This window comes from Nyctibius grandis, chromosome 11 (assembly GCF_013368605.1).
Source record: "Nyctibius grandis isolate bNycGra1 chromosome 11, bNycGra1.pri, whole genome shotgun sequence".
Lineage (NCBI taxonomy): Eukaryota > Metazoa > Chordata > Aves > Nyctibiiformes > Nyctibiidae > Nyctibius > Nyctibius grandis.
In genome coordinates this window covers 17,041,084-17,059,147 of record NC_090668.1, presented here as the reverse complement: position 1 = coordinate 17,059,147, position 18,064 = coordinate 17,041,084, and the positions used below count along the sequence as shown (strand labels likewise).

General features: G+C 40.6%; 1 protein-coding gene across 2 annotated transcripts in view; it reads right to left on the bottom strand.

Annotated features, from left to right (window-relative positions):
* ADAMTSL3 (ADAMTS like 3) overlaps positions 1-15,957 on the bottom strand; it is a 186,486-nt gene extending 170,529 nt beyond the window's left edge. For both annotated transcript variants that reach the window (XM_068410394.1, XM_068410395.1), the window contains exons 1-2: positions 15,894-15,957; positions 13,651-13,742 (exon numbers count right to left, since the gene is read on the bottom strand). In XM_068410394.1, coding sequence (XP_068266495.1) covers positions 13,651-13,725 — 75 coding nt within the window. In that variant the 5' untranslated portion in view covers positions 13,726-13,742; positions 15,894-15,957. The remainder of the gene's footprint in view (positions 1-13,650; positions 13,743-15,893) is intronic.
* Positions 15,958-18,064: the final 2,107 nt, after the last annotated feature.

The following is an 18,064-nucleotide window of genomic DNA, read 5'->3' as shown; positions in this document are numbered from 1 at the left end:
TGTCTAAAAGCCATAAGAATCCAAACCAATCACCAGCATTTCACAGATCAAATGCCTCATGCCGACTGGGAAAGCGCAGAGCTGTGCTGCCCTCCTGGCTTTGCTCCTTCAGCATCAAGCCAAAACCCAGTACCTATTCTAAATAAAAGTGTTCTGTACTACTGCTTCCTGGGAGGCTGGGGGCTCAAGACATGGAGAAAAGGAAGAGCGTTTCTCCCAGTTCTTTACAAGGTATAAAAATTACATTTAAAAATTCCAGTAATATAAGAGGAAACCTTGCACTTAAATCCTCAAGTCTACTGTGAGTGGACAAATAGAAAAACAGGGCACCCCACTTAAATAAATATTCCACCTACTACTACTACTATTTTTCTCCTCTCATGTATATGAAAAACAGCCAATTTGTACTATTTTCAGAATAATATTCAAGGAACATAGGAAGTTATGTACAGCACATTTTAAACAAAGTCAAAATAGAGAAACCAAAATCAACTTCAGCTGAAAAATATTTTAAAGAAATTAAAGTTAATAGAATAAACCCTTCTCTCTAAATCTGTTCTTATAATTTCCTTTAGTTAAAGATAACAACATATTAGATTTAAATCCATACATATCAAATGCTTTTTTTTTTTAACAGAGGATCTATTCATAGCAGCTTGTATTTGCAACATATGCAGCAAATTATACTATTAAACACTTAATCCTAATAAAGTTTAAATTTCACCCCTAACAATAAGCTTGCACAAATCTTGCTATATTTGAAATAGGATTCTAGAAATAACCAATAAAAGTCATAGGCAGCTATCATGACAATTAATAATTGAACATTTGAGATGTAAAGTTAGATGTTTACATCAAAATGTTCTGATGAAATATTAAGAATAATTACGAATTTTTTTCAATCGGTTAAGGTTTATGGGTTTTTTATTTACAAGATATAGGAAAATAACAGATGGGTGAGAGCCCTCTAAGCCAGTTTAAATGTCTCTGAAAAATGTGAGCTCTTAGGCACCCTCCGTAGCAGCCATGAATGGACTGATCCCACTGAGAGGCCTTTGCAACTCCAGCGCTTTGCAGAAGAGCTCAGTAACACACCAATCCTCCTGCAAATCCACAGAGAGTGAAAAACTACTACTGTAGCAGAGATCTTCTGGTACTAACAGCCCATAATAAACAGCAAAGGCTGCTAGGGCAGCCCTCTGAAAATAGGAATGTGTGTAGATGAGCTACACCAGTATTTTAAAAGTAGAACAGAATTTAACAAGTATTGATGAACAGAACAAGTATTGATGCATATGCCTCCAACAAAGAGTAATAACCATTTCTGAAAGCAAGATCCACTAGAATCAAGCATGTCCCCAACAATCTAAACTTGACTTCAATTCAAGCACTCCATATATTATGCCTGACCTTAGTTACGCAGCTCTGAACAGGATTTTCTTCTAAGCTACTTTATTAAAAGAGCCAATTCCAACACAAAAGATAGATCACGCAAGCAGACACACACTTCCCAAGACCAACCATGCCACTACAAGCCCCAGTTCAAGCAGGTATTCAGCCTAGCAAGCAGCATCACACCCTTCAACATGAAATATCATTCCTCATTTTTCTTGACCAATATTCTCATTTAGCTCTGCAAAAAGATCTGATTGTGTCTACTTTCTCAACTAAAAATAACACAAGGGTAAATCATTGTACATTGTTTTATACAGCAGTGCTGTAACTTACATGCAGAGAAGAGTCCTTCAGGAATATGAGGCTAACACTTAATTCAGACTAAACTCAACTAAAGACAACCTCCTTTTGCCTGAGACTTTGTTAGTGCTATTACATACACTACACATGCACGTACTCCCATATATATACATATAGGAATAAAGTCTAAAACTTTAGCAGTGAGTTGAGGCTTTCAACATTGCACACCACCACCTAAAAGGGAGGATAATATTTTTAGGGGTGTTAAATGCTCCTTTTAAAAAAAAAAAAAATGCTAGCTTTTCTCTGCACACAAAGGCATATACACTTTGACATGTACTAGGTATAGTCTACTTTTGATTTAACTTGAAGACACAGATGCAATTTCTCAGAATAATATATATGTTTAACTCTTTCAAACCCATCAACCTTAGACACTGAAAATATCACCAAGAATTTGAGTCCATCACAAACACAGGTTAATGGAAACTGGACCTGTCCTGTATCACCTGGGTAATCACATTATTATAAAAATTAGTAAACTGCTTAAGTAGCATGGAATAATTTCATGAAGGGGTTCAGAGTAGTCTGATTTTGAGAAGAGCTGAGGAAGAACTAGCAGGTGCAAGGATGTTGTACCAGGAAACTCTTCTCTCGGGAGACTGGATAGAGGTGATGACATGGGAAACTTGGGTTGCCAACTTTCTACAGAGTATATAACCCCGAAACTCTGGGAAAATGAGTTGGATTATGAAGCTTGAAGAGAGAGGCCAGCCCACTACTGAAAGATAATCTAATTGAATTTTGCCAATTTTATCTGGGTGATTACTCTCCAGATGAAGGGCTAGTGCCACTTTCCATTGCTGCTAGTCTGTTTTCTTCACTTCTCAGCTCCCTTCTTTCACAGATCCATCTGGAGCTAAGAAAGCACATTAGTGAAAATTCCTCACAAAGGACTGGTTCTGTGTAGCCAGCTATGCTTTCTCCACACTTAATACAGCTTTTCTTGAGAGGAGTTCCTCAGAACTTAGTATCCTTACTCTCAGAGTAAGGCATTCTTGAACACAGTAAGACAATGTTGAGTGGTAACAGTGGAACCTAAAGGTTGGCTTTGACTATTATGATCCAGACATGCACATTACTGATTAATGTTTGTATAATTCATTCACATTTTGTGCCAGAGGAATCTCTTACTTCACGAGTTAAATTTTTTTCATAGCTGAAGTCTACATTCAAAATAAGACTGGGCTATTATGGAGGCAAAGACTTATAAAAATTGAAAACTCCCTTTGAAACACATGCTTTCCAGTAAAAGCAGCTAGCAAAATGCAAAACACAGTCAACATTCCAACACCATGATGTCAATTTTCATATGCACAGACAAAATGCTACATGTAGAAATCAACTCTCTATATCTTCCTTATTTATGGTGTGCTTGTGTTTCCCTCTATTTTCATTAGCAGAACTGCACCATGCAGTGGAGAGTGCAACCCTTTAAAAGGTTCAAAGGAATCTTCTGAATATAGTAAACCTGGCAAAAAAGTCACATCGATTTTTAAAAAGTGAATTTCCATGTTCTGCTTCAGTTCTCCTGAAAAATGGCATACATGCTCTAAGGACTGTTTTTGATGTTTCCCTCTGCAGTAGTTACGAGAAATTCTGCCAACAGGGATGGTCTGGAACACCTGATAAAATGGTCATCAATGACACACAATAAAAAAAGTGACATGTAAAAAAGTGGAAATCACTTCAACTTTTGCAAGGTTTATAAGCAACAGGCAAATTATCTTTTTTATTATCTCTGCCTTTTTTCCAGAGGGATAAATACAGCCAATTTTCAAGAAAACAGTTGCAGGCACAGCTTTAAATGCCATCTGTCCTTAGTAGTTACATGAAGAAGAGATGAGATGATTCACACCACACAACAGGAAATATAATAACCAACTAGTTAGCACTAATGAAATTCAGCCTCAGTGTGCTTCCTATGGGCAGGTCTTAAGAAAAACTCCCACTGATGTCTCAGGCAAAGTGCCTCCAGACTTCACTGGCACTGTTAGTCAAGTGCAGAACGTTGTACTGTTGAAGCAGAAAGACTGAATTTTACAAAATAAGTTCTCACATGTGGCACAGTAACCCAGTGAAGTCCACGGGGCTCCCCAGCCTGGATCTTTTTCAGCACTGAGGTTTTATAGTGCTCATACTACCACTGATTCAATATGAACTTTGGCAGACAAGGAATGATGGGACACTATAGTACAGCTGAAGAGGACAAGGTCTTTTTTTTCAGTGTTCTCCACGACTGGCCTTAACATTTGAAACAGTAAAAAAGAAAGCCTACAATTCCTACATTTTCCCCATTCCTAATAGTGGCTTCTATGTGGCGTATGACAGATGGCTCACAGAGACCTAAATTCAGCAAGAAAAATAAGCAATTATAAACAAATACATCATTGGTGTTTGGTAAGGACATAATTCAAGCAAGTTCAAAAGATCAGAACAAGACACACATGTTCGGTTATCCCAGCTAATGCCCTTCTCAAGATGGTTATCTACAGGAAGAAATTTTCTCCAAGAAAAGCTTAGTGTTCCCAGTACATCTCTGTTGCCCTTGGAGAAACCATGCAAGTTTTATTAAAACATTAAAATTCAGCTCAAATAAAAACAAAAAATCTACAGAAAATATTCCTTTTCAAAGTAACACTGCTATTTAAAACTAGGTAAAGATTTAAAAGGTTGCAAGTTAAGAACAGGTGATACTAACAGGATATTTGAAAGGCCCATGAGACTTGCAACAGTAAGTAAAATGTATTTGCCTACTGATCTAATTGCTTACTAATTTTCAAATCTATTCCCACCGGATAAGTAATGGCATTTTAAGCCCACCTCCTGGCATTAAAAATACATTTATAATTTCCTCTTAGTAGAGGATAAACAGCCACATAGTAAAAACTCATACATTAAGGTGGCATTCTGGAGGTTTTCATATAGTTTTAACCAGCCTATTGTGTTCTAAATTTAACAGAAAGAGGTAGGAAGAGGAAATGGGAAAAGCATTTGGGTGCACAGTTTCACACTGGGGTGAAGGCAAATGCTCACTTATGCAGGGAAAATGTCTAGAATATTTGTGTCTTACAGAAGGACTGACCACATAATGAAAGTGGAATTTAAGTCAAGACTTATTTAGTAAAATATCAGAAGCCATTTCTGTATTTATCTTGCTCAAGGAAACACTAGTGTTTGTTTAAAAACAAGAAACCACTGCAGCAATTAAGCAAGATGACCCAAAATTCCTTGCATAGTTTAAAAATCATTCCAAAACTTTAAAGTTTGAAAATGCACCAGAAACATAATAAAAATGTTTGTAAAGGAAAAAATTTCATAACAATGTTGTTAAAATAAAAAATATTCCAAGCACACACAAAGCAGCTCAGAATATAGACACCTGCATAGGTTTTGAGCAAGTTCTTATGCGTTCAGGATATACCTCCAGATACACCTGGAGTTTGGAGAATATATTTCTTTAATGGTAGTTTTTAAACGATGAGTCACAAGTGACAGTAGGTCTAGGCATTGGTTCTAACTTCTAGTTCAACGATCCTCAAGCAGAGCCCCAAGGAACATCAAAATTACATAAGAACAGCTGAACTGGTTCAGACCAAGGCTCCATCTAGCCCATCAGCTTCCAATAGCAGCCACAACTGAACACCCAAAGAGCATGTCTGGACCAAGTATGTACAACACTTCCCTGGACTCACCTAGTTTTCTTAGCCTGCTGTGGTTTGTCTATATAGTAGCACTTAGTGGATCTTCCCAGTACTCTTCCTGTCTCCCCTGAAATCCTTGTAACCTTCTACTCAAAAAAAAAACCTATCACAAGGAGTGCTAAAGATCATTACACAGAGGACAATCACCTTTCGTTGTTTTGATCCGTCTCCTAGTAGTTTTACTTAATGGCACTCAGTTCTTATGCTGGAAGAAACAAGTTACCAGCTGGTCCCCGTCTGGCCTTTCCACCCCATTCATAAAGGGACCAGAACTGTATGCAGTACTCAAATGTGGGCAAACCAGGAATTCATCGTGAAAGGATGATACCCTTTGCTTTGTTTTACACCTTCCCTTCATAGCATTTCCTATAATCCAATTTGCACTGTTAACTGCTGCCAAGCTTTGAGCTGGCTGTTGCATGATAAGGCTTACCTGAGAATCATTGGTCGAGAAGAAAAGTGTAATTGTTAGTCACAGAAAGCACCTTATATTCGTATAAATAAAGTTATAAAATTAGGCCACAAAACCAGAGCCTGTTCAAGCAGCCTTATCAGTTAGTGGCATTAGTAAAACCCCTACATAGTATACAGCATACACAACATCTCTCCAGTGATAGATGTATTCCCTTCTTCTGATTTCTAACAAAAGTGTTGATAAGATCAGCTGAAAGAATCAGTAACATGGTGGATGTACCTGGCAGTTTCCAACTAGAACATCATCTACCAAGCAGGAAATAGAGACTATACTATGCTATTGGTTTTTTCCGTCAACATCCATATTAGTCAACTAGGAAACAGTTTAAAACTATTTGGAAACTCAAGAAAACAAAACACCAATTGAGTAATGAGACCTTGAAAACATCTAATAAACGACAACTCGAGAGAGAGGAAGACAAATCATATTTTAGCATATTTCATTTGTTATACATCCACAGAGAGCACCGAGCTTGTTTAGCCTTCTGCTTCCACATCACTGCTACATCCAACAACGGGCTGCAGTAGCTGGGAAAGCAAGGAAAACTCCCATCAGAAGAAGCAAATCTGAATGTATCAGAACCAGTACTTGCATTGTCCTTTCACATTTCTCCATCCCAGCAGATGGCCTGAAGCAGCCACATATACAAGCAGGGAAATTGCAACAAGAAGGGGGGTTTATTTTTGGAGCTAGTTAATTTCTTGCTGAATCAGCCTGCTGGGAACAAAGCCAGTTTCTACAACCTTCTCAGAGCTTCTGCAAGGTGCAGGCCAGGGAACATTTATTGCCAAACAGAGCTTGAGAGAAGACAATTCCTTATTCTTTGCATTCTGTGGCAGTGCAGGCACGCCCAAGTCGTCTTATTTCCATGATACTAAAAGGCAATATCAGGCAGCTAAAACTTTCTTCTTCACGTCTGCATTTACTATAGATTTAGCCTCTTCTACACGTCCTTTTACATACACACACTATAAACTATAGCCTGTTCTGCTTGCATGTGCAGGAGACTGTATCCTATAAATTTTAAGCAGCTTTGATTTTTGGCAAAGCACCTGATGACAGGAAAAAAAAAACACATTAAATACAGAAATACATTTCCACATATAAACAAATGCTCCACTTACTTAATGCTACAAAACACCATCATTAACCAGTTGGGACCTCCCACCGTGACACAAATGACAACAGTTAGCATACAACAGCAATCTAGTAATTGCAATAGTAAATGCATTTTTAATATTATTTCACAATTTAGCCGAGCTGACTTGCATTCACTGTGTTTCTAGTGGATCCAGAAGCATGACAAACTGACAATTCTTGGAAACCACATTTCTCAAAACAGACAGAATACTGTTCTCATTTTCTCTCCATAATGATGTTAAATCTAATAAATATAAAATTAGAAACAGAAATAACATTGTTCCTAAACAATTTATGTAATATGCTGTCTGGAAGGGATATATTAGGCCAAGTTTTCAAAAACTGTCCTCCCTTTATAAACACATGATGCTTGTACTTGCACTTCTCAAGTATTATCAAATATCTACACACCCAGGTACTAGAATTTACACACCAGAAACCTATTCTTTCAAAAGAGTTTTAAAGGTGAAAGTTTTTATTTAATCAGCTAAATATGATTACAAATGCTTAGCCAGACTTTTGGAAGTGCCTAAGGCACCTAATCCCTGTTCCTGTTGGATTAATTGAAATTTACCTTGTTACTTGTTTCAAAAACTGTATTGGTAGGTGCTTAGCTGGATTTTTTTGAGACAAGTATTTGTGTTTTACTTGTCTCAAAGTCTTACTGAAAATTACCAAAACAAAGGCTCCACATCACACAGACCCTTCTGAAAATGCTGCTATATCTGCATTAAGTTTAGCACCCTTGCATGGCTGACGGTCATCCAAAAGTGAGTTTGTAGAACTGTACTTCCTCCAAGAAGTTGGAGTGAGGCCATTTTGAAAATATGACCCTTAAATTCAAGAGCACTCGACAGCGTACATACTTCAGCTATATCGAGAGAAGTTCTCCTCTTATGGGAAAGAAAGTTATATACATGCTTTCAAAACCTAAAAGAATTATTTATCTATCAGTGACAATAAAGTGAGTGCAGAGGGCATATCAGAACAGTGCCATACAGTTCCTATGTGGGTCTTAGTTGTCCCTCCAGAGTTGCCATGGCTATATCCAGTGTCCCTTCAGGAATGTTGTGCTCACTAGCAAACTGTACTTCAAAAACAAACCCGCTCTTTCACCATGCACAAACTGTGTCTGGTTTAGAGATTTTGCATAATAAGAATTACACTGGAATTGTTCAAGTAAGACTGGGGTGGACTGTATGCAGCCACAAGACTATCATCAGTATTATCAACTATATAAAATCTTAACACCACACTGACTTAACACTAAAGTACAACATTCGCACAGTATGATATAACTCATGCCCAAAGATTTCTTGCATAGCCTTACTACACAAACAAGTATAGAGGCACAATTATAAATCTGTTTCCACTATCACAGAAAATAATATATTTTACTACTTTGTTGCAAGCTACATTATATTTGGTGTTTACTTAAACCCCAGCTCCTGGATTCAGGTGAGCATGAAGAACTATTTTAAGAAAAGCTTCAAGCCCAAAAATTGCAGACTAAAAAAATACGTGAACCCTACAGGTTCTAGAAGTAAAAGCAAATAAAAAGGACTCCGCTTTTTCAATATATGTTCTTTTGAAGCAAAACTCATTATTTTGGATGGCCAAATCATGATTTCTCAATGAACGCTAAAAGGGCTTTAATATCAGTACAATCAATCATGTACATTTTCTGTGATGCAAAGGCAGAAATGGAATTTGGTGCACTATGCGAAACCGGCACCCTCAGTGCTGTTTATGCCCCAGTTTGGTAAGGAATATGAAGGATCCAGCTGCACCAAGCAGACCTGAATGAATAATTATCAATGACTAAGCATTCAAGTCTCTGCTAAATCAAAAGATTATCCTAGAGGTATTCCTTTATTTCTTCACTACTTGTCCAAGAGAAATGAGAAGACACTGGCTGTTGTGAGACATTATTCTTACACTTGAGAATTTTCTAAAAGTGTTTGACTGTTGAATATCTCATTTTGGAAACAGCAATTTACAGCTCTACACACAACTGATTTGAGAATCTCTGCCCAATTTTTAGTGTAACCTTGACAAAAATTATTGTCACAGTGAGCACTGATACCCATGTCTGAAGATGTAGATACAGAATTCAAAATCTAGCTGGATATGGAGACCAACCACCTTTGCTACATCAGAATGAATGGGTTTGGACCATGTTTGAGCTGATTTTCCTGAGTTGTATCACTGCAAGCATCACTCATGATCACTATGATAAAAATATTTACTGAGAAAATGAAAACAAATAAATTAAATAGTAAAAGGATCCCTTCACTAGTATCATCTGTACTCTTGGTCATCTCCCACAGCTGAATTTTTTTTATGAGTCACAAGATAGATTCATCACAATTTTTATAGCAATTCAACTCTTTTGGATTGTAAAGTGGAGGTAACAGTGTTCAGATCCTATGAGCACTGGCTGAACAATCATTATTAGTCATAAATTCAAAGCAAGTTTAGAAACTTACATAAGTTTTCTGGTAATGCTGTCACTGAGTTACAATCTTGTCAATAACAATGAATATTTTAAGTCAGAACACTTCTATAGAACTTCAAAAGTGTTATTTGTCTGTAGCAGAGGCATTTCAGTCTTCAAACTAAGAATAAAACCACAGGCCTATTGAGGCTGATGGCAATACTCCAGATGGGTGCAGAATTGCAGCCTGCCTACAAAAAAGTGAAACTTTTTAGATTTAACTCTGGGCTTGCAAATCTCACCCTGATATTTTTGATTAAAGTTACTGGAGATTTAAGATTCCTTACTATTGTATGGCATGTAGATCATAATCTATTTTCTGAACATTGGTGTGCAATACATTCAGTGACTGTAAAACAATATTCCAAAGGTTTTCCACAAAGATGGTCTCCAAGTCCACTATGTCATATAATGGACATCAGATTTTTGGCCTTGCAAAACTCAACCTTAAAGACATTTACTATGTTGGTAGTCTTTGGCAGATTGGTTATGGCAGAATCATTTTGAATAAGATAATGTTTTCAGCATGTATATCCTTTACATCCAAAACATCACAGATAGTTAGAAAAAAACATAATGCAGGCAGGGATTGCAGAAACATAAATCATGGGAGCAACAAACAGTTTATTCAATGAATATGTGACCTATGAAACTTTCCCTTCCATAGAAGCCCAGAGCTAAAGCTTTTTAATATCCAGGCATGATGTGTTTGCTGTTATTCCCTCCTCAGACATTAGCAACCCCATGGTCTTTGGAGGTGAAACAAATGGACTTGTAGAGGGTTTAACTAGGACTGTAGGAACCTAAGAAAATATCAGCATATTCCTGATTTGAAAACAACATACCAGAGAATAAATATAAAATGAACCCATGTGTAAAATTCTTGACATATATTTGTCTATATGAACCTGCTAGCCATCATTTCTTGCTGCCATTAATCCATTAGTAAGAATATACAGATATACAGTCTTAAATACATTTCATAACAAATATAACAGTGTCTAGCTGAATGGTGTAATGGAATGTTATCACAAGGTTAAGGAATGTTACCAGGCTGAACATCCTGACTTCTCAATTACCAATATGGAGCCACATGTACTCAATAGATCGCTTAAAAAAATTGGACTTGGATACTTCTATTTTGTTTATTAGCTTAACCATCTCCTAAAATCTGTAGTATTGAGAGCTCACCTGCTGCCATGTGACAAAAATAAGGAGCCTCTTACACCGTATTTAGCAATAAATACACATGAATAGTTAGATTTGAGGCCAAGGATATAGTTACCGTCCACAAATACATAGAGTCTGTGAAATACAGTAACTTATTTGGATAGATTCATCATTTAAATCTTTAGAAGCAACAAATTATTCCATGTTGCTGCTATGATTTGGTGGCAGGGGTGTTTTTGTTTTTAAGAACACATAGGCATCATTTGCTTGGATTACCGTTGGCTTTGAATAATGCAGATCCATTCACTTCATTTATATTGGCACATATCAGAACGAGTAGGCTCCATGTCTGCAAAAGAACACAGCCAAGGCTAGCCCATAAGCCATCTCCTCCTGAGTCAAGTTTATGCCACTGCTCTTGGTCACAGATCAGATTTAATGAACAGGCAGCTCAGCAATGCTCAGTGGTAAACTATTCACTGGGTTATCCTATGAAATCTAACTTACCTACTAGTATTGCCACTGCTTTGCCCTTGACAAAATAATTTTGTCAAACTTGAGATGCTGCATATCTGTAAGGGCAGAGTTCAGCCTGAAGCCCAGCTAGACACCATGCTGTGCTTCTTACCATGCTATGGAGAATCAGAAAGTGCTCCTATAACCAAAGTTAACTTTCATTTCTCTCAGTAATTGCTACCTCTTTTTCACAACTTCTGTTAAAGTTTTCTTTGCATTACATTCATACCACATTTCCACCACATTATTTTAAAATGGTCATTATTTTATTCTGTACCTGCCTCAAGCAGGATGAAATTAATCAATTGCACATAAGTGACATGACATAGACTTGTGACCTTGCCCAGCATCCGATTGTTTCTAATTGATTAGCTCCAGACATAAGCACTTTAATAGCCAAAAACAACACAAGTGGAAGCTATGGTACAATATTAGAGTAGAATGACTGCGGGTGGTCCATATAGCATGGCCCCAAGCAACCAATTAAAGAATTAATGGTTATTGGACACCAAAAATGTTATGTTAAATAATATAAAATACCTTTAATGTGCCTAAAATTGTGATAAAATACCTAAAACTTAGGAGCAGAAAGGCCTCCTATAAGATTGGGGTTAAGTGCTAATGACTCAAATATGCCAAATAGATTAGAATATTTTAACGGACAATCAAGACCAAAAAATTTGACCTGGATTGAATTGTTCATAAAGATACTCACAACAGCCTATTGATTACAACAATGTGTTTGGCTTGTTTTTACTATAAAGAGACAAGTGAAGCTATGCCAAACCTTTCGTGGAGAAGAGGAAACTATGCCACTACTGGTTCCAGTTCTACAATAAGAAAAATATGAAAGAAAAAATAAAAGAAATATACTGTAAAAGGAAAAAAAAAAAAAGTCTCTTCATGACCAAAAGGCCCAAACACAAAACTGACATTTCCCTTCTCTGAACTTCTGTTCTCATCTTGAACAGAACTGTTAAGTGAACTTTACATACTACTTTGAGTGTTTTATAGGGCCAGTTATTACAGCATCACTCAACTGCTTGAACACAAAAATACAAGCTGAACAGGCACAGAAAACCAGTAACATTTTTGTTCTTGCACAAGAAAAATGCAAGCAAAAATCAGAAGATCCCACTGTTGCCCTGTCTGCTTGGACATGCACTGAATGTAGCCCAATTAATAGCAATCTAATCAGTTTACTTTTATGACGAGTCCTTTACTCAAGTAACCAGTGTACTTTCATGACTAGCTGCCACCATAATACGGATACAGGAGGCGTTCATCAAAAGGTAGCTGCCAAATGACTCGCAGCACACAGTGCTACTGAGGATGGGTTGCAGCCCCATTCCCACTACATTAAACCTCAAAGTCCACCCTAAATCAATCATAGCTTACTCAGCTGTCTAGTACAGTCTCCTCAGTTCTTCATACTGCTTTTAAATTTACTTTTGCCTGCTGTGTTTCCTTTGATTCAAAATTATTCAGGATGTACATTTGTACAATGCCCAGCACACCAGGCTCCAGTTTGAAACCACCATTTCTCAGCATTGCAATAGTACAAAGAGTACACACCAGTATGATAGTAAAGAGCATCACTGATTAAAAAAAAAAAAAAAAAAATTTCAAGATTTTACTTTTTCGTCAAAAACTACAATACTTCAAAAAATTATGCTATTTATTTCAAAAAAATATTCTCCAGTTTATTTAGCTGTCCTTTTCTAAGGATTTCTGGATTTGGGTGTATTTAAGAACTGAGGAATCCTTGAAATGTTCTGTGCTGCAGGAACTATCAGTATAGAGAATGACATACTATAACAACATCTCTGCTGCATGCCAGCACACCATATTTCTTGAAATACTCACTTCTTGGAACTCATCAGGCTCACGTGTCAGGCAATAGATCAATTGGCAGCTATGGTTTTCCTCCATGGTTCCTGTATTCATTGAACACTGGAAGCAAAGACCTTTTTGGACCACCTTCTCCCTCAACACTGACTTCCAAGTGCCTTAGATGTTTCTACCCAGGTATTTATATAACCCTTGTCACTTACAGTATCTTAACATTTATCAGGTGCTAAACCTCCCAGTGGCAAAGAGCAGCTGTGCTGCCTAGAAAGGCCCACGGCATTACACATCTGGCAAGATCTCCTTTTGGTCCCCATTTGGTAAAGTAAGGTACAATATTACTAGGAAGAGAGAGAATATTAATTTCCCACATGGATATGTTTGAAATTCAGCTCCGTGAAAGGCAAACCTTCTCATCAGGAGCCTTTTATTTACACTGCAGTTCTTCAGCAGTTTTCTGTTTAAAAAAACAGTAATTCAAAGTGTGTAGCCAGATCATCTGATAAAGGACCAGGCATGACAATAGCAACAAGTCCATTACCTACCTGTAGATGAGCATAGATAGCAACAGCAATCCAAGCTAGCTCCCAGGAGACCCCTGTGGCTTTAGGGCTGGCCATCCTTGTGCCTTGGGGCTCTGCTGAGAGAAATTGTTTCAAGTTACAAACAAAATCAAGTGGGCTTTGCCAGAATTTCAATGACTAACGCAAACTAGGCAAAGGCATGGAACCAGCCTTTGGAAGAAATGCAACGCAAACACCAGAGTTTTGTGCTGGCCAGAGGAGCAGACGCGCAGTACATGCCATGAGCACAGCCTGCGGGGTGAGGTAGTTCTAATTAGGGAACAGGGCTGGGGGTGGCAATGAAAGGTTTGGGAAAGCTGGCAATAGTAGGCAAGTTTGATTATCTCCCGAATGTAGGAAAATTTATCAAATTGGGAACCCCTCCCATCTTGATCTCCGGAAGGTAAAATCCAAGGAGCACAGGATTTCTCATGTACTGTTCCAGCACGTTCACCCACTCAAAGCTGAAAACCCAGCCCTGGGACTTCAGCACTCATCTGCACTGCCCTTGAAAGCTCTGATCATAACAGCTCAGAGACTAAGTGATCAGGGCAGAGAAAAAAAAAAAAATCCATCAATTTAGTGATCATCACTATTACAGGGCCAACATAAAACTGTCAGTCATTTTTACTAAAAACTTCAATTTAAGATTGCCAACAAGAAAAAAAAAACGTAATAATGCTGCTAATTGTGTTAATTCCTAGCGTAAATACATCTTTTTGCCTCAGACTATTCATTACCACAGTGATGTCAAAATAGTATAAGTTCTACGCACCCCTAGTACACACAAACAGCCTTCCCTCTCCTCCTCCCAGCCACCACCCTACTAGTTTGCAAAGCCCTACAGCGAATGCAAATCTCTCCTTCAAAACAAGTACTCCTTTCTAAAAGGTCAGATAACCCAAAGGAAAACCACCTATCCAAACAGTTCTTGCACCTGTCAACTAAACACAATTAAGATTCCTTACAGAAATAAGTTTTATTCCCTCCCTCCAAAAAAAAATAAAAAGTTCCCCTCCCTCCCAAAACCTTTAGCACTCCTCGATGCTTTTCTCATTCAAAAGTTTCAATCAACTACGGCAATAACAGAAGGAAGATTCTCACACACACACCCCCCCGCCAGGCACTGCCGAGAGCCACAACTGGCAAAACACACCCGACTCCGGTACTTCACAGGTGTCGGTGCCTGGGCTCCCCAAGGGCTCTACAAGCAACCCGCGCCGCTTTGCCCTCTCGGACCACCCTCGCCCAGCACCGCGGCCGCCCCCGCTTACGCTGAACCCGACCGGCCCGCCCGGGGGAGCCGCCCGCGGCGCCCGGCCCGCCGCCCGCCTCTCTTGCGGGAACCCGCTCGGGGAAGCGGGTCCGGGAGGCTGCCGCTGCCCGAGGGCCAGCCCGGGCTGCCGCGGGGCTCCTCTCTCCCGGCGCGGCCGCCGAGCTCACCCACCTGGTGCGGCGCCCGGCGCGGCGGGGAGCGCGCAGCGGGGCTGGGGCCGGGAGGGAGGCGGGGAGCGGGCCCGGCTCTGCCGGCGCCTCCTTCCCTCTCGCAGGGCAGCGGAGAGCCTCGCCTGTCACGGCACCGGGGATACAGCATCCTGCATCACGAGCGGCGGCCCCTCCCTCACGCCAGGCTCCAGCCCACCGCCGCACGTTAGCCAAGGTCCTACAGGCTGCTGGCTGCGGGCCGCCCCCGCCCGCCCGCCGCGGCCCGGCCCCGCCGAGAGGCGCCCGGGCGCCTCCACCTGCGGCGCGGGGCCGCGGCCCGACCCGGCGCCCGCTCCGCCGCCGCGGCTCGGCACCCCCCGCGCAGCCTCTGCCTCCCCGGCCAGCGCAAGCAGGCGGCCGGCCAAGGGGGCCCGGCCCGCCCTCCCCCCCGCTCCCCGCGGCTGAGGCGGCACTGGCGGGGCGCCGGTGTCAGCGGCCGAGACCCCGGCAGCCCGGGACCAAGTGGTTCGCCTTCCCCCGAGGGGCAAAGGCTACCGTGAAGTCAGCGCCCAAATCTGATGAAAAGCAGCTTCCAAAACCACAACCATCCTGTGTCTCATCTCCAAGTAACTCTCACAATACAGCTGCAGATCTGCTCACACACCGAGGAGGTCTTTAATCATGCTGCCCCTACGATATTTTTAGGTTTCCTACTGTAAATCTGACGAGTATGTCCCATACTACAGCTTTGCTCTCGTTCTTCCTCTGAGCTGCTAAACAGCAACACTAAAATTCTCTACCTTTGCGCTACGGCTTCCACTGATGTCCCAAGCTTTCGTCGAGTCCGGTCAGAGCAACACGTAGGAAAAGGGCTATTATCCCTGCCACTGAAGTTAAAAATACGCTCCAGTGAACTAAACATAACCGATGAAGAGTTTGTTCAAATATGTTGCACTGGAAACTTTTCCAATCCGTGTAGCCGTCTCCCCAGCACGGCAGAGCGGCTCCGCCATCGCTGGGAACAGAGTGCCCTCTACTGAAACCGGCCTGCGGAGCCCGGCCCGAGGCCCCGCACGCACCGCGGAGGCTCGCCAGGACATCACCGACTTCACACAAACACCTGCGCTGCCCCCTCCACGCCGCGGGAAGACTCACAGGCTGCTCTGCCTGCAGGTCCACCCTGACAGCTGAGGCAAGCTGTCCTTTCCCGTCTGCGCATTATCATGCTAATCGGCTGTGTAACAGACACGAGTGCTGCTAAGGACCTGAGCTTTTCTAATACTGGTCAGCTGAAAGTATATCAGCTTTCTGGGAAGCTTTGCTTTCTGCCCATTTCAGTTGCTACAGTTACTTAAACAACCACATAGTCCTTTAACCAGGACTTCAGTTACACACCTGCAATTCGTTATCTTCAAAAAAGATGTACAGGTGCAGTCAGCATTCACTTCAGACTGGGTCACAAGCAGAGATAAAGCCAGAATTTAACCATTAGATCAACCGATGCAGAAAATCAATTTTCCTGCCCCCAAACTAAGGTTGGTAGTACTGCAAGAACAAAACTAAAAGCTGTTCACAACCACAAGATGAAGATGACCCTCAAGATCTACCATCTAGTTAGGAATGTACCCAGTTCGCACCATCCCTATTTAGAATATCACTTCTCTTAAAATTATTTACCCCTCAATAGTGAAGCAGTCCCCTGAGTCCCTGAAGCAAAACCCACAGAGTGGGCTATTAACGTGTTTGCCAGATGGGCATATTTAAACAAAATAGCTCTGGCTACATTCCTACCACTGATATTAGCCATAGATTACATTGAAACATTTGGCCCTGACATTCTAATAGCATTTTCCAAATTTCACTGCTGGTCAGCATTTCTTTGTTTTTCCCCTTCTCAGTGCTGCTGATCTGTGTTCTCTGCTTTCTCCTCCCAGCTTGCTCTGACACCTTCCTTCAATGCTGCTCCTGGTCTTTTGCTTCAGATCACTTGCCTGTGTGCATCCCTAACCATAAAGAATAATCAAACATCACGTATGCAAGTCTTGGAAACATTTGCTCATCTCCTGCAATAAATTTGAGAGTAGAAAAGAAGTTGTGCAATAGGAAGTAGCCTCGGCTAGACAGCTCACACCAGCTTCAGCAACTTAAGTGAGGCTGCTGCTGTGTTACATACACAATTCCTTGTGTGATCTGGGTCCCAGGTTATTGGTTCTATTTCTGAATTTATACAGCATGTAAGAAAACAGAGGTAAACACCTGCAAGCATTACCCCCCAGGGAAATTTCAAAAAGCAGCATTATAATAAATAATGCATGTACCTTGGGGTACCTACCTAGTAAAATAGCAATTGGCAATATGTCTTGCCCAAGCTACTGAAATGACAGTGTTGTTAATCCCATCTTCCCCACCATCCATGGTCTGGGTTTGCTTTTGTTGCATTGAAATCATCCTTTTTGGGAAGAAGATGAGCACCCAGGAAATAACAGTATTTGAAGCATAACAATAGCCTAAGCCTACTGCTGGAAACTATATGGGGTTTTGGACAGCTTTTAACAGGGGATTTTCCTTGGTGCATCTCATTTGCATTGAATGCTATTTGTTGCCTCCTTTATCAAATTTAATTTCTTCACCTCAGCCTCACTCCACACCACTGGCACTTCCCTCTTTTCTCTCTAGACTTCCAGTGCATGTGGAAGCTTTGGGATTTTCACTGCTGTTGGAGATCTCCATAACCCCTTCTGCTGAGCCAAGCAAAAGCTGAAAGAAACTCGGGTGTTCAGGCAAGATCTATTTGACAACAACCACTTCAAAATTCACAGCACCTGCAGCTCCATGGTAGACTCCTCCAATATGCACCCTAAAGTTAAAGGCCACAAATTTAGAGGTCCTGGAAGCCTTATTTTCATCCCTGGAGAAGTTTGTCAGGAACTCTGCAAAAACTAATTGATCATTCAAGTTTAAAAGAAATCAC